Source organism: Myotis yumanensis, unplaced genomic scaffold, assembly GCF_028538775.1.
Source record: "Myotis yumanensis isolate MYYU_CA2020_CCGP unplaced genomic scaffold, mMyoYum1.0.hap1 SCAF_23, whole genome shotgun sequence".
NCBI classification, from domain to species: domain Eukaryota; kingdom Metazoa; phylum Chordata; class Mammalia; order Chiroptera; family Vespertilionidae; genus Myotis; species Myotis yumanensis.
The window spans coordinates 4,961,807-4,984,611 of record NW_027223774.1 but is presented as its reverse complement, the minus strand read 5'-3'; the positions used below and the strand labels follow the sequence as shown (position 1 = coordinate 4,984,611).

At 42.8% G+C, this 22,805-nt stretch overlaps 1 protein-coding gene across 1 annotated transcript; it reads left to right on the top strand.

Moving 5' to 3' along the window:
• Positions 1 to 7,528: 7,528 nt before the first annotated feature.
• On the top strand, positions 7,529 to 22,246 carry LOC139000040 (zinc finger protein 420-like). Its single transcript, XM_070402309.1, has 4 exons — positions 7,529 to 7,813; positions 10,660 to 10,786; positions 16,119 to 16,192; positions 17,060 to 22,246. Exons 1-4 carry the CDS (start codon positions 7,799 to 7,801, stop codon positions 18,785 to 18,787), a joined length of 1,944 nt encoding a protein of 647 aa, XP_070258410.1. The 5' UTR covers positions 7,529 to 7,798; the 3' UTR covers positions 18,788 to 22,246.
• Positions 22,247 to 22,805: the final 559 nt, after the last annotated feature.

Sequence of the window (22,805 nt, the reverse complement as noted above, 5' to 3'; positions counted from 1 at the left end):
CTCACAGGAGTACTCGGAGATTCAGGAAAACCCCTTTATTTTCAGATGTACTAATACAGTGACTCAGGGATCAGTTCTCCAAATCCTGAGTGAGACAATATGGAGGAAGCCTTCCTTTTATATCAGGCCTCTGGACCTGTCTAGGGCCTTGCAGCCTTGCCCCCATATGTCTTATTTCCCCTTCACTCTCCCCTCTTGATCCCCAAGCTGATATTCATCATTGGGAATTCAATAGAAAACTCAAAGCTAGAGTGGGGTGTTCAGTGGCTTGAGTCTTTTTCATCTTCATTACCCAAGGGATTGTACTGGCAGTCCAGAGATCTGGTCTGGAGTAACATCTGGGGCTTCTCTATTAGCTGTTCTAAAACCTGTTGGCTTTCTTAGAGGAAGGGAGAGGGAGTCTACACAGGTTTCTTCATTTCCAGCTTCAGAGCAGTCGGAGTGATGAGAAGCATGTCTTGGGGTCCCATCTATTTCTCCTCTAGTTGGCCCATTGTCCTTGCTCTGCTCATGTCTGTCTAACTACCTAACACATCCCCTCAAGGACCCTGGCTCGGAATTCTTTCACAGAAAGGGGGTGCAGGGTCTTTTCTGTAACTGCTTCATGCTGAGGAGGGACGAAGGTTTCTTTGAGAGCCAAGAGATCCTTGCTCTCTGTCAGAGGTAAGGTGAGGCCTGGGCACGGAAGGAGGTGGGCTTTGCAGCTCCGCCCATATCAGTTAGAATGGGGAAGTAAGATCACTGCTTTTATTTTATTTTTTATAGATTTTATTGATTTTTTTTACAGAGAAGAAGAGAAAGGGATAGAGAGAGCTAGACACATTGATCAGCTGCCTCCTGCACACCTCCTACTGGGGATGTGCCCACAACCAAGGTACATGCCCTTGACTGGAATCGAACCTGGGACCTTTTAGTCTGCAGGCTGATGCTCTATCCAATGAGCCAAACCAGTTAGGGCAGATTACTGTTTTTAAACTATGATGTAAGCCCCCAAAGTTGCCCCCTATTTTCCTTCTTATTCTCCCTCTTGTTCATTATCTTCCCCAAGGGGAGTCGTAATAGTAGTTCTGAGTAGCAAAGGCAGAGAAGTTCTCCTCCCAGTACCAGTCTGGGGTTCTGGCGAAAACTGTTAAGAAAATGAAAACAATGATTATCTAGAAATACCAAAGTCAGGCCGGTTAGCCAGATCCGCAGTCTTCTTGAAGATGATCCGCAGGGTGTGGTTTAGGTCAGAGGTCACCTTCCACTCTGGATGCTGATTGTCCAGCAGGTGGGCTGCTTTCACCCGGGAGTGGTGGATCCAGGTGTTCAGTCCTGCAACTTTGAGAGCTGAGGGGGTGGTTAGTACGACTGGATAAGGTCCCTTCCAGGCTGGCTTAAGGGGTTCCTTTTCCCAATCTTTTCCCCAAACCTGTTCCCCAGGCTGTTCCTAGAGAGTTGGACAATCGATCAGTAACCCATCTGTGGACGTCAAGGATAGTTCCAAGTTCTGGTAGCTGTTTCTGAATTTCTAAGTTCCCTACTTCTCCCAAGTTTCCCTTTGGCCATATTAAGGGCAGGGGTCTGCCATATAGAATCCAAAGTGGAGAGATCCCTACCCTGGCCCTCAGGGCCCAGCATACCTGTTGGTCTACTTAATCCCTAAAGCAATGGGGCTTGTGACTTGGCTGAGACAAACTATGTTACAAAATTTAGTATTACTGAGCAATCAGAACAAGAATTACAACAAATAGTCTGGTGGAAGGGAAAAGAAAACATTTTGTTTCTAATAATGTTCTATTGAAATAGAATTTTTCTCCTTAAAATTACCCCCATTTTTTTATTAAGACCAATTTATCTATTGCATTAAGTCCAGTTTCAATTTGGCCTGATTGTTTCCATAGACACAATAAGAATGGTAACTGACCGCCTTTGCCTGAATTTCATGATTGAGTCTTGATGTGCCCTTTAGGGCAGAGAAGCCAAGCCATCCAGCTGCCATCAAGGCTTTCTGCAGTATCTGCTGGGTTAGGTGAATTCCTCACCAAGATCTGTACCTGCACCGGCTCCACCCAGGCCCACCCCCTAAGCTTGAATGCCCATCTCAGCAGCCCTCCTACTGGTCAGCCTGGTCTAGAGTGCATGGTGGGGGCGGGGTTCAGCAGGGATGCAGAGGCATACTCGCTGCACCCCTTCCACTCGGACCAACTGCCCGCGATGGCAGGGTATGGGCCTGACGCTCCAGCACCATCCATCCTCAGGGCCACCAAGCTGGTATCTTTTACTAAATTGTCAGATGTTGCTTGTTCTAAAAATTCTTGCAGCACACCAGTTTGCCTGTGTGACACTACGGTTGAAAATCACAATCCATTTTGTCTACTATGTCATTTATGACCAGTTTTTCCTAATTGATTTCTGTCTAGATTCTAGACTCTAGAACAGGGGTGTGTAAAGTTTCCCCCACATCCCGCGTGGTTCCGGGTTCAGGATCTGGAAGAGGTCTGCAAGCAAATGAAAGAGACAAGACAAGAAATAATAATTTGGAAATATTGGGGGACCAGGCGGGCAAGTCCAACTCAAGAGAAAGGACTTCCACTGGTGCTCAGGCCTCACCAACCTTTTATTGGTTTGGGATACACCCATAGCCCTTAGGTAGGCAATTTCCAGTAACAGGCAGGCTTGCCCTTTAGCAAGGATTTACATCATCATAAATGGGAAAGTTGCTTCAGCTACCATTGTCTGGACTAACAGTGGCTGCACAGCTCTGACCTTTGCCAGGGCTTCGAGGATCACCAGCCTTCAGGGTTCCTTGTCCACACCCCTCTGCTAGTGAAGACAGTAGGTGGCTTCCCACACAGGGGTGGGCAACCGTTTTGTGAATGCGTGCCAAAACCAGCAAAATCTCTGACTCAAAATTCTTCTGCGTGCCAACCCTAATTTTTTGAGAACATGTTACGCCTACTTGATATCTCTTAAGGTGTACGTATGTGAAGAACCTTGAAGAAATAATAAAGTTCATTCGAGCGACAAAAACAGTATATGATGATGAAAAATACATTTATTTTTTAATGTATACATGTACACTGATAGTCTGACAGAAAACTTTACGACTCCATTTGCTATTATCAGTGGGACTTTTGCTGCTGCATCACTGATGACAGATTTTACATCAGGTTTATATTTCGTGACCTTCAGAGATATGCACGAGGTACTACTTTCATCTGTCAGGCTACTCCTATTACGAGACTTAACAAAATTCATCTCTGAGAACAAAGATTCACAAGCGTGTGTGGCTGTAATCAAAACACTGGTCGGATCTAGGAAGGCAGGGAGAGTTAAGGCAGAGGCATAGAAATTGCTCTTCCCCTCTCTCATCAATCCATGTCTGTGGTCTTTAAGATAACTTGTTATGTAAAATTATTTATTTAATTAGATGCACCTACACTGAATTTATCTGAAAAATAAAAAAGTTGATATTAAGAAAAAAATGGTAAATGGCAGATTATAAGAGAGGGTTTCTCGTGCCGGCAGAAGTTACTGGTGTGCCATGTTTGGCACACGTGCCAGGGGTTGCCCACTCCTGCTCTAGAAGATATATTCATTGATGTCAATGGGAAGCTAAAGTCCCTTACTATGAATGTATTAATTTAAAAATGTCAAAAGCTATACACCTCTCAATAATCACTGAAAATATGAATGGATTAAATGCTTCAACCAGAAGACACAGGGTAGCTGAATGGATAGTAAAATAAAATCCATACATATGCAGTCTAAATGAGACCCACTTCAGATCAAAAGACACAGCATGAAAGTAAAAGGTCGGAAAAGAGTTATTTCATCTCTACCTTTGGGTCCCCAAATCCTTTTCTACAGAGAATTTTGCTGCAGTGAGAGATGTAATTGTGGACTGTGTACATTTAATAGGTAGGAGAATAAACATGCTCAGAGGTAGCTGACCTGTACGAAAACGCTGACTCTTAAAGAAGTCAGCATGGCCGAAACCGGTTTGGCTCAGTGGATGGAGCATCGGCCTGCGGACTGAAGGGTCCCGGGTTCGGTTCCGGTCAGGGGCATGTGCCTGGGTTGCGGGCGCATCCCCAGTGGGAGATGTGCAGGAGGCGGCTGATCGATGTTTCTCTCTCATTGGTGTTTCTGACTCTCTATCTCTCTCCCTTCCTCTCTGTAAAAAATCAATGGAATATATTTAAAAAAAAAAAAGAAGTCAGCATGTGAACAGTTTTTCAATATCCAGAAAGGCTGGAGCAGGTCAGAGCAGGCCTGCTGGGAGTCTCAGGTAAAAATGCCTCTCTTTTATGTGAACCACTTAATTGATGGCTTTACATTCTGCTTCTAAAATTTGGAAACCCAATAAAGGAAAAAAAACTGTGCCCTTGGAGGAGAAAACCAGTGATTTCGTGAAAATGAAAATTTTAAAATGCCAGGATTGCAATATTAATGTGATACATAAATAGCCTTTAAAATAGAGGCCATAATGGAGGAATACTTCATAATCATAAAGGGATCGATTTCTGCATGCAAAGTACCTGAGTGTATGAAGCAAATATTTGAGGACATGGGGGCAGAGAATGATCTTTTTTTCACTGTTTTTTGGATGTTGATTTGTAGGACTTGTGAAACAGGGGTACTAGATGCTTCAAGATGTGTGACTTGAAATCACGTTGTCCCATCTGATAGACTGTATTTTACCTGATGTACTAGACTCGCAGTGGTTCTGAACCTTCTGGCCCTTTAAATATAGTTCCTCATGTTGTGACCCAACCATAAAATTATTTTCATTGCTACTTCATAACCGTTATGTTGCTACTGTTATGAATCATCATGTAAATATCTGATATGCAGGATGGTCTTAGGCGACCCCTGTGAAAGGGTCGTTTGACCGCCAAAGGGGTCGCGACCCACAGGTTGAGAACCGCTGTGAGAATCTTTGAATGCACAGAGCATTAATTTTAATGACAAGTTTATTTCAACCTTTATTTCAAGATTCCTTCTCCCTCTTAATGCTTTTGCCACAGGTGCCATTTACTCGCTAGCACCCTAATAAAGGAACAGCCCCTCTATCTGGGGTGCCTTGTGCCATCAGAGGGCACCTGGCCCTTTCCTCCCTTGAAACAAGTAAAATAAACGCCCTCTCTCTGCTCCTGTCTCTTCTCTCCCTTTCGCAGCCGCGTCACCAGCCAAAACCCTGACAATGACGTGGGAAACTCCCCCAGGAAGGGCTGTCCCTGTGGGAGGAGGTGCGGGGACCCGGGGCTGCCCCCTCGCTCCTGCCCCGCCCTCCCTCCCTCTGTCCCTGCACAGGCCAGGCCGCCGGGCTCGGCCCCGCCCCCATCGCGGAGTCGCTCAGCTCAGGCTCTGGCCCCGCCCACCCCGCAGGGAGGCGCATGCGCAGTTCCTTGCAGACGCGGAAGCGGCTGTGGAGGGGAAGGTGGCGGTTCCCCTGAGGAGGGTGTTTGTCTTTAAAGCTGACGCTCCCCGCCCCCCTCCCCGCAGGGAAGGCTGAGGGCGCTGCCGGCGCTGAAGTCCGTGTTGGGGTCCCCGCCCCGGAGCCTCTCTCAGCGGTGAGTCCGCGTCCCGGGAGGCTGCGCGGTGCGGGCGCCACGTTCCTTTGGGAGGAAACGGAGGCCCCGGCCCGGGGTCTCTCCGCCTGTGGCTGTGGCCACCGCCTGCCGCGCGGTTTTCCCGCTGAAAACCTTTCCCGGGGCCGCCGGTCCTCCCCGCGGGGCTGAGAGTCTGGGTCAGGGGGTTCCCGCCCTTTGCGCCCCCCGCACCCCCGCTTCCCGCCCAAAGAGCCCGGATGGCTCCCGGCCTGGGGGTCTGCACCCCCCCTCCTAGGCCCACCCCCATTTAATAAGGGGTCTGCCTGCCCGGGCAGCACAGTGTCCATGGGGGGGCTCAGGGGGAGGACGCGGTGTCCCCTGAAGAGGCGACCTGCCCGCAGGGACGGGCTTTGTGGGCGCGGTGACTGCGGGGGGCGGGGGCCCAGGCTGGGGGGTCAGGAGAGGGAGTGAGAGACAGACACGTGGGCGGGAGGAAGGGCAGCGAGGGGTCCACAGAGAGGGGCCCATAGGGGGTGTGGGGGGGACTGGACGGCGACGGTAGGAGTGAGGGGGTCACTCGGGGAAGGAGCCTGAGGAGGAAGGAAGTGGAGACACAGGGAGGAGGGGGAGCCCAGAGAGAGGAAGGGGGGCTGAGAGGGAGCGGGTCCTGGGGAGCAGAAGTGGGGCCCGCACAGGAGGAGGCACTTGAGACAGAGACACGGGTTCAGAGGAGAAGAGTTGGGGAGCGAGTGCAGGGCCAGAAAGGGGGGCTCAGGGATGAGGGAGCAGAGGGAGCAGCCCTGAGTCAGCAGCTGTGGGAGCGGGACAGACGGGAACAGGCAGCAGAGGGGCCGCGGGCGTGGGGAGGGGAAGACGCAGACGTGTGTGGAGATGGAGCCTCAGAGACCAGGAGAAAGAGCCCCTGAAGGGAAGGAGGTTTCAGGAGTTTCATGGTCCAGGTGTAGGACAGACAGAGAGAAAAGGGGGAGGGGGGACACAGGAAAGGACCACAGTGGAGGGAAAGGGAGCAGGAGACAGAGACAGATCCACAGACAGAAATACATGTAGTGGGAGGAGGGGAACCCTGATCTGGGTGAGAGGTGAGCTGATGGGATGTGGATGATTCACTTGTGATATGTAGGCTATGGTAATTATATGTATATATATATAATTTCTGAGAGGCAAGGAAAGGGAGAGAGAGAGAGAAACATCATTGACTGGAGACAATCATTGATCAGCTGCCTCCTGCTCGCCCCACACTAGGGATCAAACCTGCACCCTGGCCACATGCCCTGACTAGGAATCTCACCATGACCTCCTGGTTCATAGGTCCAAGCTCAACCAGTGAGCATGCCACCTAAGGATGCCTTTATATATTTAATTTAACAGCTGTATTCTCTTAGTTATACAGATTGAATGAGAATTATAAATCTATAGTTTATAAGGTTTGGGATTTTATAATAATTTGCTATCAATTGCAACCCTTATTCACTCAGAGGGGAGAGACTTGTCTGTTGGTCATGGGTCCCTTGTCATTTCCTGGGATGGCAACAAGGAGGTGACCTGTGTCTGTCACCACCTGATGCTTTTTATGGAATATTAGAAGCCTTAGGTTTGTTGCTGTGGTGTTTTATATATGTGTGTGTGTGTGTTCCATGGATTTACTTTTTCTGTGTCTGACAATTTATTTTTTAAAAACATCCTGAGATAAATCCCCTGGGTCTTCTCAGATCCCCTGAGGAACTTAAAGAAATGCCCTCAGGTGCACTTTCCCCCATGGAGGTGGACAGCTGCTCTGGGGGGGCATCATTGGTGACTGAGGGCCTCCAGGTGATGGAAGGTGAGGACAGGGATAGCAGGAGGCTTGCAGGATGCCTTTGTGAGAGTGGGGAGCAGGCTTTGTTCAGGGGAGGTAAGGGGGTGCTCTTTGGTTTGGGTGGTCAGGACATCAGCTGACATTCTCATTTCTGTAGGAGCTTGTGGATGTCTTTGGGAGGAGAGACACATGAAGACATACCTTCAGAAATTCACAGTGTGGTCTCCAAGTAGGAGCTCAGTGTTCCTCACTCTCTCCTGTGACCAAGGACAGGAGGGGGTGGCCTTTTCCTCATTTCCAGGTCCTTCTGACTGTGAGTGTCGTGTGAGCTGGTTGAGACGCTGAGCTGACGTCTTTGAAGGCACATTCTGTGACTCCTCAACATATCCTCGCCTGAGACAACAACCCAGACCCTGATCAGGACCAGGACCAGGACCAGGACCAAATGGCTGCTTCTCAGGTAAAAGATGTGTCCTGGGTCACAGGCTAGGTTTGCTTTTCCTCTGACATCTGTGGATTTAGAACCTCCCACTTCTGATGTGGGTGCTATTCATGTTCTTTTCTTTTACTTATTTAATTACAGTTATCCTTAGGATGGTGATGGTCAGCAGTTTATATAGTTTGTCCTTTAGCCCAGAGCCTTCTCTGCATTCATGTTATGCAGGCTCCACCAGGTCAAGAAGATTTCCCACTTTTAATTGATGATTTTCAACTACTGAAAACATCCCTCTCTGATCGATCCCCCCGGGAAGGTAGCCATGTCTAACATCCCAGTGGGAAGAGGCTGGAGGCTCGGGTATCAGTGAAGAAGGGAAATGTTGGTTTTAGGTTCAGTGGCTGCAGCATCAGCTCTAGAATAGGGGTAAGAAAATGCACCTTTTACTGCTCACAATAGCTCAGAAACTTCTGAAGAGTAAAGGGAAGAGACTTGTTCACTAGATAAGTAAGAAAGACTTGCTATTTAAATGTACCTTTAGCCCTAACCGGTTTGGCTCAGTGGATAGAGCGTCGGCCTGCGGACTCAAGGGTCCCAGGTTCGATTCCGGTCAAGGGGATGTACCTTGGTTGCAGGCACATCCCCGGTAGGGGGTGTGCAGGAGGCAGCTGATCGATGTTTCTCTCTCATCGATGTTTCTAACTCTCTATCCCTCTCCCGTCCTCTCTGTAAAAAATCAATAAAATATATTTAAAAAATAAATAAATAAATGTACCTTTAGCTTACAGAACATGAGAGGTACACATGGATTGACATTTGCAAAAATTAATGTTTGGCCCTAACCGGTTTGGCTTAGTGGATGGAGCATCGGCCTGCGGACTGAACGGTCCCTGGTTCGATTCTGGTCAGGGGCATGTACCTTGGTTGTGGGCACATCCCCTGTTGGGGGCTGTGCAGGAGGCAGCTGATTGATGTTTCTCTTTCATCGATGTTTCTGACTATCCCTCTCGCTTCCTCTCTGTAAAAAATCAATAAAATATATTTTAAAAAATTAATGTTTATTTATGACCATTTTCACATAATGACTTGCTTATTTATGTATTTTTGCTATGACATGTCCTTTTCTGATATCCATTGTTCCAGTTCACCTGATATTCCCTTGGCTGAGATGCTCACTTAATTGGAGAATTTATTGAGAGATGTGCACAGACCTTCCAGAAGTCCACCCTCCCCCTTCGTCTTAGCTTCTATTTGCTTCTACTTTTATTTCCTACAAATCACTGACTTTTGACATGGGAGCTTCAACCAATCAGGCCTTCTTACTGCAAATTTTTATTATATTCTACACTCATTCATGGACATAGTCAACATAATCACCTTTTATATTGTCTAGAAAGTTTATAAGAATCATATTATTAATGTATCTTCAATTCAATTAAATTTCTATGATTGTAGCTCTCCACTAATGACACATAAAAATTTACAAATAAATGAGCGACTAAGATATTTTATAGGTTTAACATATTTTCTATGATTATGTGAGTTCATCTTATATAATACACAAAGGGTATCATTCACAAGGAGGTTCATGAAATGTATGGAATCACAAAATAACCTTGATTTCATTGACATGACAATTCTTTTTTTTATCCATTTTAAATTGTAGGTAAGTTATCACATCTGTGTCTGTCTCTACATAAAATATTAACGTTGTTTGAGCTATATTTTCTTACTTGCTTAACCTGTCTTTATTCTTCTCAGTTACAGAAACTGCTGTGAATATTTATGAGTTTACAGGTATTGACCTTTGTTTGTTTGTTTTTTAATTGTAGCTTGAGTTTGGAATAAAATTGAAGGTTTACCTTTTATTATATGTTTCACAAAATATTTTTCTATCAAAGGCAGAATAATCTTGTTCTAAGAATTCTCATAGTAAATTTTCTTATTTTTATTATTTATTATTATTTTTTAAAATATATTTTTATTGATTTTTTTTACAGAGAGGAAGGGAGAGGTATAGAGAGTTAGAAACATCGATAAGAGAGAAACATCGATCAGCTGCCTCCTGCACATGCCCCACTGGGGATGTGCCCACAACCAAGTTTACATGCCCTTGACCAGAATTGAACCTGGGACCCCTCAGTCCGTAGGCTGATGCTCCATCCACTGAGCCAAACCAGTTAGGGCTCATAGTAAATTGTCAGATAGGATTTTGGTTTCTATGTGTCCTATTCTATGAGAACTATAAATTCCATTGAAAAATACTTTCACTTAAAAGTTATGTATGAATTTTTTCCTGTGTTTTCTGTGTATTCAGAAGTATGACAAATGGACCAGAAACATTGGCATCACAAGTGAAACGTGAGCTTGTTACACATGTGGAAACGCAGGCCCCATCTGAGAACCTGGTTCAGAATCTGTATTTTTAGAAAAGTGCAGTCGTGGTTGACTGTTATACTTCAGGCAGTAATTATGCTTCCAACTGAGCGTGACATCTCCAGCTGAGGAATACACACCACAGACCCTGAACGATGCAAACACAGCCCTCAGAAACCCATATGCCCATGTCGATGCCTTAATTTTAAAGTTTATTTTCCTGAAAAGTAAAGTCTGTACCATGGATTTTGGGACATGTGTCATCCTCATTTGTTAATGTTAGAAAATATATTGGAGAATGTTACTGGGCAAAGTGATCTTATTGGGTGATTCAGGATATTCCCCTTGGTCAAAACCTCTTCTCCTAACACAGTTTTCTTTTTAGTTTCTTTTTTTTCCTTCATTTTTTTCTTTATCTCCTAACATTGTTTTCACGTTGGCTGACATTATGAACTCTTCTGGTGACCGCTCGATAAACTTGTCTTTTCTTTCAGGGACCGTTGACCTTCAGGGATGTGGCCATAGATTTCTCTCAGGAGGAGTGGGAATGCCTGGACCCAGCTCAGCGGAAATTGTACCTGGATGTGATGTCGGAGAACTACAGCAACGTGGCCTCCCTGGGTGAGGATGACTTCCTTCCTGAGTTCCTCCTCCACTTGCAGGGTTTTGTTTCCTTTATTATTTTAACATCTTTAGGAGGCTTCTGCTTTTTAGGGTAAACTTTCTGATTTCTGCTCTTAGGAAACAAATGGGGGTATTCTGGTTTAGAAAAAAAGGCTTTGTTATGTATGTGAATTAGGAACTCAATGTTTGAAAATTTTATTTGTTGTCTTGACTAATTAAGGTTCTGTCAGAAAACAGCATTTTGGAAAATAATTTTTTAGAATATTCAAATATTCTGCCATGTCTTCTTGCCAGTGGAGAAACTGGATTGGAAATAGAAGAATCTCTATCAAAACTCATGTTCCATCTATATATATAAAAGCCTAAGCGACCTTTATGATGGAACGACCAAACAACCAGTTGCTATGATGCACACTGACTACCAGGGGACAGGCACTTGACACAGGAGCTGCCCCCAGCCCGCAGGTCCCGATTTCCGATGGGGCCTGCCCTGCTGGCCAACCTCTGGGTCCCTCCCCACAGCCAGCAGGCCCCCGGGCTGGGCTGGGGAACCGTGGGTGTGTGGCGGTGGACACAGCCCCTTTCCCAGGGAGGCTGAAGGCGGGATCCCTCCTCAGGGCCAACCTCCTGGGCCCCTCCCTCTCTCCTTCCCTCCTGTCGGCAGGCCCTGGTTGGTGGTGAACCACGTGGTGATGGCACACCGGTGGTGAAGGAAGGAAGAGGCAGGTAGGTAGGGAATTTTATCGACCCTGATCGCCTGCCACATCTAGGGCCCCCACTGCTTCACAAATTTTGTGAGCAGGGCCTCTAGTCTAATAATAAATGGTTCTTGCAGTCTCTAAGCAGGTCATTGTCATCTTTTCTGAGCAAATGAAAGAGCACGTGGTCTATGGCTGGGGTAGTAAGTTGGTTAGAGTGTTATCCCTATCTGCCAAGGTTGTGGATTTGATCTGGTCAAATGAATTCAACGTTGCCCTAGCTGGTGTGCTTCAGGCTGCCCACCCAAGGGTGGAGGGTTCTTTTCCTTGTGAGGGAAATGTAACTGGGTTGCAGGTTTGATCCCCAGCCCTTGTTGGGATTTGGGGAAGGCAATCAATTGAAGTGTCTCTCTCACATTGCTATCTCTCTCTCTCTCTCTCTCTCTCTCTCTCTCTCTCGCTCTCGCTCTCCACACCCCCACCCCCTCCCTATCTTCTCCCTCCTCCCTTTCCACTCTCTCAAAAAAAAAATTGTGGAAAAATTTTCCTCCCGCGAGGATTAACAACAACAACAAACAAAAGGAGTAACCAATGTTTGCCTAGATGAGTGGAACATATATCAATGTTTCTCCATCTCTCTTTCTCTCTCCCTCAACAATAAATAAAAAATATAAAAACAATATTAAAAAAGAATATGAAAGAGCACGAACAGAAAAATGATAGTATCTGTTCCCAGGTAGGTGGGAATGAGGAAGCAGATGACATAGGTGAGAGGTCCAAAGGTCATGGAGGAAGCCAGACCTTCCAGTTTGGTTGGGAAGCTGTGTTTCAGTGGGAAGGATTTTGAGAAGCTCAGGTTTGTCAGTTGCTGTCATAGAGGGACAGACCGTCTCCAGTAGGACCCATGCACGTGCATCCTCTCCGGACTCTGCTTCTGTCCCCGGGACTGCCATCCTCACATTAGCAGTGAGGCCATGTCCTCCCCTTGGACTGTGAGGACTCCTCTTTCATTGCCTTGGGGTCCTGGGATAATCTGTGCATGTTCTTGAGGAATTGTATTGTTAAGGTTTTTCTGTTGAAATTTTGTTTTTGTCTCTTGAAAGGATTGAGATGGAGGACTTTGGTGGAGAAATCCCCGGAACACGGGGACAGGAGTCTGTTCTCTGCTTTGTAATTTCTAATGCCATGTAGGCTTCAAACAAGACCCTGCAAAGTTTAGACTCAGGAATTTTATCACAGCACCATGCACCTCCCCAAAAGGAGAAAATCTAATTTTCTTTCACTTCACATCTTCCTTTTCCTATGTATTCTGCGGTTTCCTCGTGTTACAGTAGTTTGATGTGGCTATTTAACTCACAAAGTTTTTCAATAAGTTACTGCCGTATGTGGCCTTAGAACAGGGGTCCTCAAACTTTTTAAACAGGGGGCCAGTTCACTGTCACTCAGTCCGTTGGAGGGCCGGACTATAGTTTAAAAAAAAAACTATGAACAAATTCCTATGCACACTGCACATGGGAATGTCTTTCTGTCATATTTAAAGGAAATTACTACTGGGTATTTTATTCGGGCCTGGTAATTTCTATTTTTTAGTCATTTGAATACTTGGTTCCATGCTCTTCTGGCTTGTAGAGTTTCTGCTGAGAAGTCAGACGATATTCTGATGGGTTTTCCTTTGTAGATTACTTCCTTCCTTTCCCTTGATGCTTTGAGAATTCTATTTTTTGTCATTAATTTTTGACAGTTTTAATACAATGCACCATGGAGCGGGTCTCTTTGGATTGAGTTGAGTAAGTGTTCTATTTCCTTTTTGAATTTGAGGACCTAGTTCTTCACATAGGTTTGTGAAGTTCTCATCCACTATTTGTTTCAATAGGCTTTTAGTTCCCCTCTTCCTCTCTTCTTCCTCTTAGTATGCCTATAATTCTTATATAGGAGCCTTTTCTGATGGAGTCAGATAGTTCTCATAGAGCCCTTTCTTTTCATGCTCAGGTGTTTTTTTTCTTTGCTCTATCTGTTCAGCTCTGTTTCCTAGTCTCAGTAATTCACCCCTAATCTCCTGAATTGCATCCTTTGTTTTCAAGCATTCTGATTGGTTATTTTTGAAAGTTTCAATCTATTTGTTAAAGTACTAATTTTGTTCAATAATTTGTTTTCTGAGTGCATTGAATTGCTAGTATTTTATCACATCTTACTGAGTATTTTCATAACTGTAATCTTAAATTCTGTGTTATTTCTGTCACATATTGGCCATGATCTGAAGCTTGCTCTCTGGAGATTTTTTATTTTCTTTCTGAGCTTTCTCATAACCGTAGTTACTAATGCAATTTGTTAGTCTCCCCTGTCTAGGCATTTATTCTTGACCTTTCTGTAGCAGCTTTCTCTGAAGAGGACTTTCTACCATTTTAGCAGGTGGCCCTGAATAACAACATTATTAACTCTGTGAACTCCCAGAGCTGACTACAGCCGTGCTGCTTGGGTGGGTGTTTATCTTGCTCTTATTGTAATGGTGACCCCAGACCTCTGTGGGTCCCCCCACAAGCCTCACCTGGTTATCCATCACAGAAGTCAACAGCAATTCTATTGCACTAGCTCTCTGTGTGCAGATACTATGCTCTTTGACCAAGGGCAACTGGAAGCGAGTTTTGGGAATCTAAGGGAAAGTTGTGCTCTGTGGCTACATTTCTTTGTCAGAATCACCATTGCCCGACAGCAGACTGCCATTGCAGAACCTCTATGTTGTGTCCTTGCCCAGGCATCTCTGCTGGCTCAGCTGCTATTCTCACTGCTCACCCTGCTGGAGAGCCCACTGAGACTCTCTGTTCTACCCCATGGAAACAACTAATACCACCAGCTTCCCCTGCTCTCTGGATGGAGCTGGTCGCCAGCTCCTACTGCAGGGCTGTGTCCATGGCCATCTGGCCTCTCCTCCCTTCTTCCCCTTTTATTCCTGGTTGCCCACCTCTAGATGTTTCACTGCACTGGTCTCTCAGTCAGGCTTCTGTGTTAAGCAGGGAATTCTTTGTTAAGTTATAGTTGATTAACTTGTTCAAGTTGCAGGAGGAGAGGCCTGGGTGATCTATCTAGCCTCCATTTTTCTGATGTTGCTCCCCATGTCTTCAACTCTTAATTTCTTATCTGTTCTCACGCCTTTTCACTATTCTGTATTTATGTCACTCCACTTGGTGTGCAAAGTGGTAAATTTGTTAATGTTCCATATGGGCTTCTCTCTATCAAAATCTAAAATGTACTATGCAAGTTTTTTGATTCTTCAGCTTGGTCATATCTTTCATTGGTAATTCTGTTATATTTTTAAATTGGTGCATTTTTTTTTTTAACCTTGCCTTTTATGTTTGGTTCATTTCATAGATATTTGTATATTTGGATCATGTTTTTTAGTTTTTCTCAGTGTCTTAATATCTCTTGTTGGGGTTCAGGAATTTAAACAACCAGGCCTGCTGAAACCGGTTTGGCTTAGTGGATAGAGCGTCGGCCTGCGAACTGAAAGGTCCCAGGTTCGATTACGGTCAAGGACATGTACCTTAGTTGTGGGCACATCCTCAGTAGGAGATGTGCAGGAGGCAGCTGATCAATGTTTCTCTCTCATCGGTGTTTCTAACTCTCTATCTCTCTCCCTTCCTCTCTGTAAAAAAAATCAATAAAATATATTTTAAACAAAAAAGAAAAAGAAAACAAAAAAAAACCAACCAGGCCTTATAAACATGCTTTTTGTAAGAGAAAATAAATAACAATAACCTGTGGCAAAAATTCTAATTTCTGTCAGAATTGTTTGGGGGCAGAGTGTGTGTAAGTTCCAAGTTTAAATAATTTTCTATTTCTTTCCTAAAACCCAAAATATCTTTTTGTTTTGATAATTGTCTTCAGTATTGCAGTCTCTGTAGTGTTTGAACAATTACCCACCTATTCTTTTTTTCATTCTTAAATATTTTTTAATTGATTTCAGAGAGGAAGGGAGAGGGAGAAAGCGATAGAAACATCAATGATGAGAGAGAATTATTATTATTTTTAATAATTCTTTACTGTTGGAATTATTACATATGTCCCCCAGAGAGAGAATTATTGATGGGATGCCTCCTGCACCCTTCACACTGGGGATCAAGCTCACAACCTGGGCATGTGCCCTGACCAGGAATCGAACTGTGATGACCTGGTTCATAAGTTGATGCACAGCCACTGAGCCATGTGGGCCAGGCACCACTTTTTCTTTTTAGCAGCCATTACAATGCATTCACCATGTACCAGTAATGCCATTATTTTAGCAACCTGTATCATGCAAAACAGAAACACGTTCTTCAAGATGCTGCAAAACTGCAAGATCATTGAACAGACACAGTACCTCATCTCTATCTTCTCAGTGAAGAATCTGGGAAGTGGGAGTTTTCTTATAATACTGCCACTGTTTGCTAGGGTGTTTTCAAGTATTGGTGGCAAATGTAAGCAACTTTTTAACCCTCCTTGTGACTTTTCCTAATTGTACCTTTCTTGATCTTGCTTTGAACATTTAACTTAATTTTGGAGTACTCAAAAATGTCATTGGGTCAGTAATTGCTGATAAGTTCAGTGTCCATTCCCATGGGTATCAAAACTGTGACACTTTATTTCATATCTTTCAGCTATCTTATCAGAAGACAACCAGGCCATTCTGCAAAAGCCAAAAATAAGAGATTTATTCCCTAAAATAATACCGGTAAGATACGAAAGGTATGGCTTTGATAATGTACATTTAGTGAAAGCCTTGGAATTTGAGGAGTGTAAGATGAGAAAAAATTATTTTAACATGGACAGAAGTAAACTGGTACAGTTATTCATAATAAAATCATTGTCAATTAATGATGTCAAAAATATTACACATTTGGTAATACTCCCAATTAAAATTAGTTGTATTTGTTAATTAATGTGTTTCTAAATGTGAAGACCAAATATAATGTTTTTAATATTATACATTCTTGGAATGAAAATACTGAAAATCTATGAAAAATTTATTTTTCATAGATTAATCCTTCAGTGCAGCATAATCTATGCTGTAAGTATAAGAATAACTGCAGTGTAGTGTGGGATTAAATTTTCAGTCATTTCTAGAATATAGTGATTTATACTGCACATACAAAATTTAAATGCAATTAGTTTGTTGACTTCTGTATTACGGTGTCATTATACTTCTATTGAGAAATAATGTTTTTGATAAAAATGTCTATAATTTTTATAAACTTAGAAATCTTTTTAAAAATATGTCTTTATCGATTTAAGAGAGAGGAAGGGGGAAGGAGAGAGAGAAATATCAGTGATGAAAGAGAATCATTGACTTGCTGGTTGCCTGTTGCCCTGAGGATTAAGGCCACAGCTCAGGCATGTGCTCTGACCAGGAATCAAACTGTGACCTCCTGGTTCATGGTTTGTTGTTCACCCCTGAATCACACAAGCCTGGAAGGATTGTGTGTTTTTTATACACATCATGGTTAATAGTTATTACAGAATAGTTATTTGAAAAAAAGAGTACATGTTTAATGAAATTATAGCTGTCACTAAAGGCCTTTCCATCTTCAATGATTACCAGAATACATGCAATGAAGACAGAAGTTATCAATGCAAGGAGCATTGGAAAAATTTTAACCAAGGGTCAAATTCTAATATACATCAGAAAATTCAGCTCCCAGAAAACCATTATAAAGGTGGAAAAGTCTTTGACCAATTGTCAAATCAAAATATACTTCAGTTTACTCGTACCATGGCAAAAACAAACAAACAAAGAAAATGTGACGAACCTTTGAAACAATCTTCAAATCATACTGAACGAGATAACATTCACACCAGGGAGAAACCTTGCAATTTTAATCCGTGTGCGAGACTCTTCAGTCAAATACTCAATCTAAATAAACTTAAGAAAATCCGTACTGGAGAAAAACATTATAAATGTAAAGAATGTGGTAAAACATTTAATTTCCTTTCAAATATTCGTGAACATGAGAGAATTCATACTGGAGAGAAGCCTTATAAATGTGGAGAGTGTGGCAAAGCCTTCAGGAGGTCCTCGAAGTGTCGTCGTCATCAGAGTATTCATACCGGAGAGAAGCCTTATAAATGTAGAGAATGTGGTAAAGCCTTCAGTGAGTCCTCAATCCTTAATCAACATCAGAGAGTTCATACTGGAGAAAAGCCTTATAAATGTAAAGAATGTGGCAAAGCCTTCGGTGCGGCATCAAGTTTTGCTTATCATCAGAGAGTGCATACTGGAGAGAAGCCCTATAAATGTGGAGAATGTGGCAAAGCCTTCAGTATGGCATCAACACTTACTATTCATCAGAGAGTGCATACTGGAGAGAAGCCTTATAAATGTAGAGAATGTGGCAAAGCTTTCAGTACAGCATCAAACTTTGCTTATCATCAGAGAGTGCATACTGGAGAGAAGCCTTATAGATGTCCAGAATGTGGCAAAGCCTTCAGTGCTGCATCAACACTTAGTTTTCATCAAAGAGTGCATACTGGAGAGAAGCCTTATAAATGTAGTGAATGTGGCAAAGTCTTCAGTGACTCCTCAAACCTTAGTCGACATCAGAAACTTCATACTGGAGAGAAGCCTTATAAATGTGGAGAATGTGGCAAAGCCTTCAGTAGGTCCTCAGTCCTTACTGTACATCAGAGAGTTCATACTGGAGAGAAGCCTTATAAATGTAGAGAGTGTGGCAAAGCCTTTACCAGATCCTCATCCCTTACTTATCATCAACGAGTTCACACTGGAGAGAAGCCTTATAAATGTGGAGAATGTGGCAAAGCCTTTAGGAGGTCCTCAATATGTATTCTTCATCAAAGTAGTCACACTGGAGATAAGCCTTATAAATGTAGTGAATGTGGCAAGGCCTTCTGTAACTCCTCAAACCTTAAGCGACATCAGAAACTTCATACTGGAGAGAAGCCTTTTAAATGTAGAGAATGTGGCAAAGCCTTCATTGTGGTTACAGACCTTACTTATCATCAGAGAGTTCATACTGGAGAGAAGCCTTTTAAATGTAGAGAATGTGGCAAAGCTTTCAGCAGGTCCTCAGCCCTTACTGTACATCAGAGAGTTCATACTGGAGAGAAGCCTTATGAATGTAGACAGTGTGGCAAAGCCTTTAGCAAGTCCTCAAACCTTAGTAATCATCAGAGAGTTCATACTGAAGAGAAACTTCATAAATGTAGAGAATGTGGCAAAGCCTTTAACCAGTGTTCCTGCCCTATTGTACAGCAAAGAGTTCATAACTCCTTACAGTTACAAGGAGTGCCATTATTACTTTACCAGCAGTGAGAACTTACTCAGCGCCATAGAATTCTTACTGTGATGAAGCCTGATGAATGTGAAAAATGTGGAAAAGCCTTTTAAGATATTCGTGATTTACTGTACATGAGAGACTTTATAGTGGAGAGAAACTTTACAGATGTAAGGAGTGAGGCAAATCTTTTCCTTGTCAGTGTGATCTTATTGAACATCAGATAATTCATTGTGAAGAGAAGCCTTACAAATGTGAATACCTTGGCACATTTTAAAATGACCATTGGTGTCTTTCTCAACACAATACAATTTGTACTGGAGAGAAGACCTAAAAACATTGTGAGTTTGTCAAAGCCTTTAATCAGGAGTGGTGTCTCACTCAACAAAAATATATTATGGAGTGAAACATTACCAAAGGAGAATGTGGCAAAGCTTTTAACCTGTAGTCAAACATACTCGTAATTGGAGTGAATGATTCTAAATAGAAACAATAAAAATATAAATAATTTGCCCAAAGATTTAACCAATGATCCAGTTTCATTGAGCATGATCAAATTAAGCTTTATAAATTGTAATACTTGTGCCAAAGTTTATATCCTCATTTATATGTTATTCAACATCTATTATTCTGGAGTGAAGCCCAGGAAATACAAAGAATGTGGCAAAACAGAGTTTCACTCGGTACATGAACCGTATTTGAGATCAGAATTCATACTGAGGAGAAACAATGAAAATGTAAACAATGTCCAAAAGTCATTATTCCACATTCATAATTTATTCCTCACATTGAAATTCCTAGCAGAGGGAAACCCTAAAACCAAAGAATGTGGGAAATCCTATAGCTGGACCTGCAGTCTCAGTCAATATCAGGAATTACAATTTGGACTTAATTCTATGTTCATGATATAGGAGGAAAGACTTTTGTTAAAAAGATAGGCTTCTCAAAAGCCTAAAAAATTTTCCAAGGCATATATTTGAAATTAAATTTTAAAATATCACAGAATTCACACTAGATGAATAGTCAATACTTTTTAGGTATAACGCTAAATGAGAATACTCATAGAGAATAATTCAATGTTTAAATGAACAGAAGTAATTTTTAATATGCTTGAATATATTAAAAGAAGCAATGTTTCCATAAGTATAATTACTTAGTGTTGTCTATATTTATTGACATTATTTGAGACATATGGAAAAGGAAATAGTAATGTGATTCTGGTCCTATATCACTGATGCTACCATGTTTTATTCCTGGTGTGTGTATGAAATCATGGGGTTGTTACTGCCTTAAAGACCTGTAAACTCTTGTATATTGTGTGCATTTCACTGACATATACTTTTCCATGGAATATTGCATTTATTATAAGGCACACTGCTTGAAGACCATCTAAATGGAGATGGTGGTTGACTTAGAATGTTGTTTTATGTGATCATGAAGGGCATTATAAATTTTGACTAAATTTGCCAATTACACTTACAGGAAAATATGGTGGCAGTTCATTAAAATCCTGTGTATCTTCATAGTAGCTATAGGTAGAAGTGATGAACATTGGTTGATATGGTGAAATAAAGAAGATATCAGGCATATCTGAGAAAATATAAGACAACTCATCCCTAAGCACATAAAATTATTGTATGTTCATGTTTTCTAAATGATTAGCCTCCATTCAAAAGACCAGATGAAGCACAGTTATAACATCAGAATGTCATAACCTTCCTGGCGAGTTCAAGATGACTTGAAGGAGGGCAGACAACACAATAAATACACTATACAAGAAATATAAATTTAGAAGGCATTTGGAGGGCCAGGTGGAACCTCTTTCGTGAAGAACTCTGAGATTGGGTCCTACCGACTTTGAATACACATTTGCTGTTTAGCAATGCATACAGGCAAATCAAAGGTAAAGTTTGGTATACAATGTAAAGATTATCAGATCAGGAAATTGCCTCGAGCCATTGCAATCACAGGAGGGCAAACTTGTGCTGATATTCAACCCTGCTAAATATCAAAGTTCATTCGCCTTCCAATGTCTCTTTTGCACTTTTACGCTAAGTACTGTTTGCTTTAGCCTCCAGCTTCAGAATATTAGTAATATGTCTTAAATGTTTGGATTGTGCATTTTGACAAATGGTTGCACTTACAGTGTTGTTTTTCATACTTTATTTAGAGTATGGGTGAACTTACTATTTTCGTTTTTTAAAAAAATATGTATTTTTAAATATATTTTTATTGATTTAAGAGAGGAATAAAGAGGAAGAGAGAGATAGAAACAACCACGATGAGAGAGAATCATGGATCAGCTGCCTCCTGCAAGTCTCCCACTGGGGATCGAGTTCATAACCTGGGCATGTGCCCTTGACTGGAATCGAATCCGGGACCTTTCATTTCGCAGGCCGACACTCTATCCACTGAGCCAGACTGGCTAGGGCATAAGTATATTTTTATTGATTTCAGAGAGAAAGGGAGAGGGACTAAGATCAAAACATCAATAAGAGAGAGATTTATTGATTGGCTGCATCCTGCATGCCCCACACTTGGGATTGAGCCCACAACCCGGGCATGTGCCCTGTTGGGGAATGGAACCGCAAGGTCAACACCTAACCAGTGAGCCATGCTGGCTGGGCTATTTTAATTAATAAAGCTGAATGAGTGTGGATGTGTTCATGAGTTCAACCTTCAAAGTTGTAGGTAACAGTATTGGAGTTGGTAATGCAGTGTAGTTATGTCACTAGCAAACCCTTTTCCAAGTGGCCTTTAACTTTAAATAATGTGAACACATTTCTCCATTGTTGATATGTTTTCCTTGTTCTTGTATCTAGGGGGACATTATGATAGTCACAATGAATATGACATAAGTGTTTTTGAGAGTTCAGCTAAACAACGTTCTGATGTTGCTGCCATGGCCTTTATGTTCTTTAGCAAGGAGCTTTGAAGTGACACTCCCCTTTTCTACAATTGTGTGCAGTACCTCAGGTCCTCTGCCCACATTTGGGTGCTAGAGGAGCTCAGGCAGGGGTTGACAGCAGGTGCTGGTCTGGGGAGCCCAAAGGGAGGGTCGCTGGGGAGGGCACCCAGGCACTCTCTTGAGTACTAAGTGGCCTTGGTTCTGCAGTTCAGAGCTGCCAGGGGAGGAGAGTCGGAGCTGAGGTTCTGCCCCACTGCCGGGCACTACTGCTGGCTTTCTCTACTTCCCTTCCTGAGTTAGGAAGTCTTCAATTTTCTAAATATCTGTTTTGGTCATAAGTAATCTTAATTTTGGCAGCTACTTATGATAACCATAATACAATATGGTCCTGATTTAAAAAATAAATGAGCCCTAACTGGTTTGGCTCAGTGGATAAAGCTTTGGCCTGCGGACTGAAGGGGCCAAGGTTCGATTCTGGTCAAGGGTGTGTACCTTGGTTTCGGGCACATCCCCAGTAGGGGGTGTGCAGGAGGCAGCTGATCAGTGTTTCTCTCATCAGTGTTTCTAACTCTTTATTCCTCTCCTTTCCTCTCTGTAAAAAATCAATAAAATATATTTTAAAAAAATAAATGAATTGATTTGCAAGCATTACTGAAAGCATTTACATGTGATTGATCCCTGATTCTACAACTTACCATTAGGAAATGATGTGAGTATCCATTTGAAGTCTGGCAGTCTAAATGCAGGACATAGCCCTGATCTTTTTTTTTTTTAAATATATTTTATTGATTTTTCACAGAGAAGAAGGGAGAGGGATAGAGAGCCAGAAACATCAATGAGAGAGAAACATCGATCAGCTGCCTCCTGCACATCTCCTAATGGGGATGTGCCTGCAACCAAGGCACATGCCCCTGACCGGAATCGAACCCGGGACCCTTGAGTCCGCAGGCCGACGCTCTATCCACTGAGCCAAACCGGTTCGGCAGCCCTGATCTTTTTAATTTTGTTAAATACCATCATTTATTTTTAGAGACAGTGGAATCCTTTCTTCTGATTGGATTCAGAATGTTACCAGATGGGTTCTGGGCTCAGGGTAAGTCTGCCTTAGTGCCCCTCCCTTTAGCGTGTGGGTTTTCGACTGTGTAGGG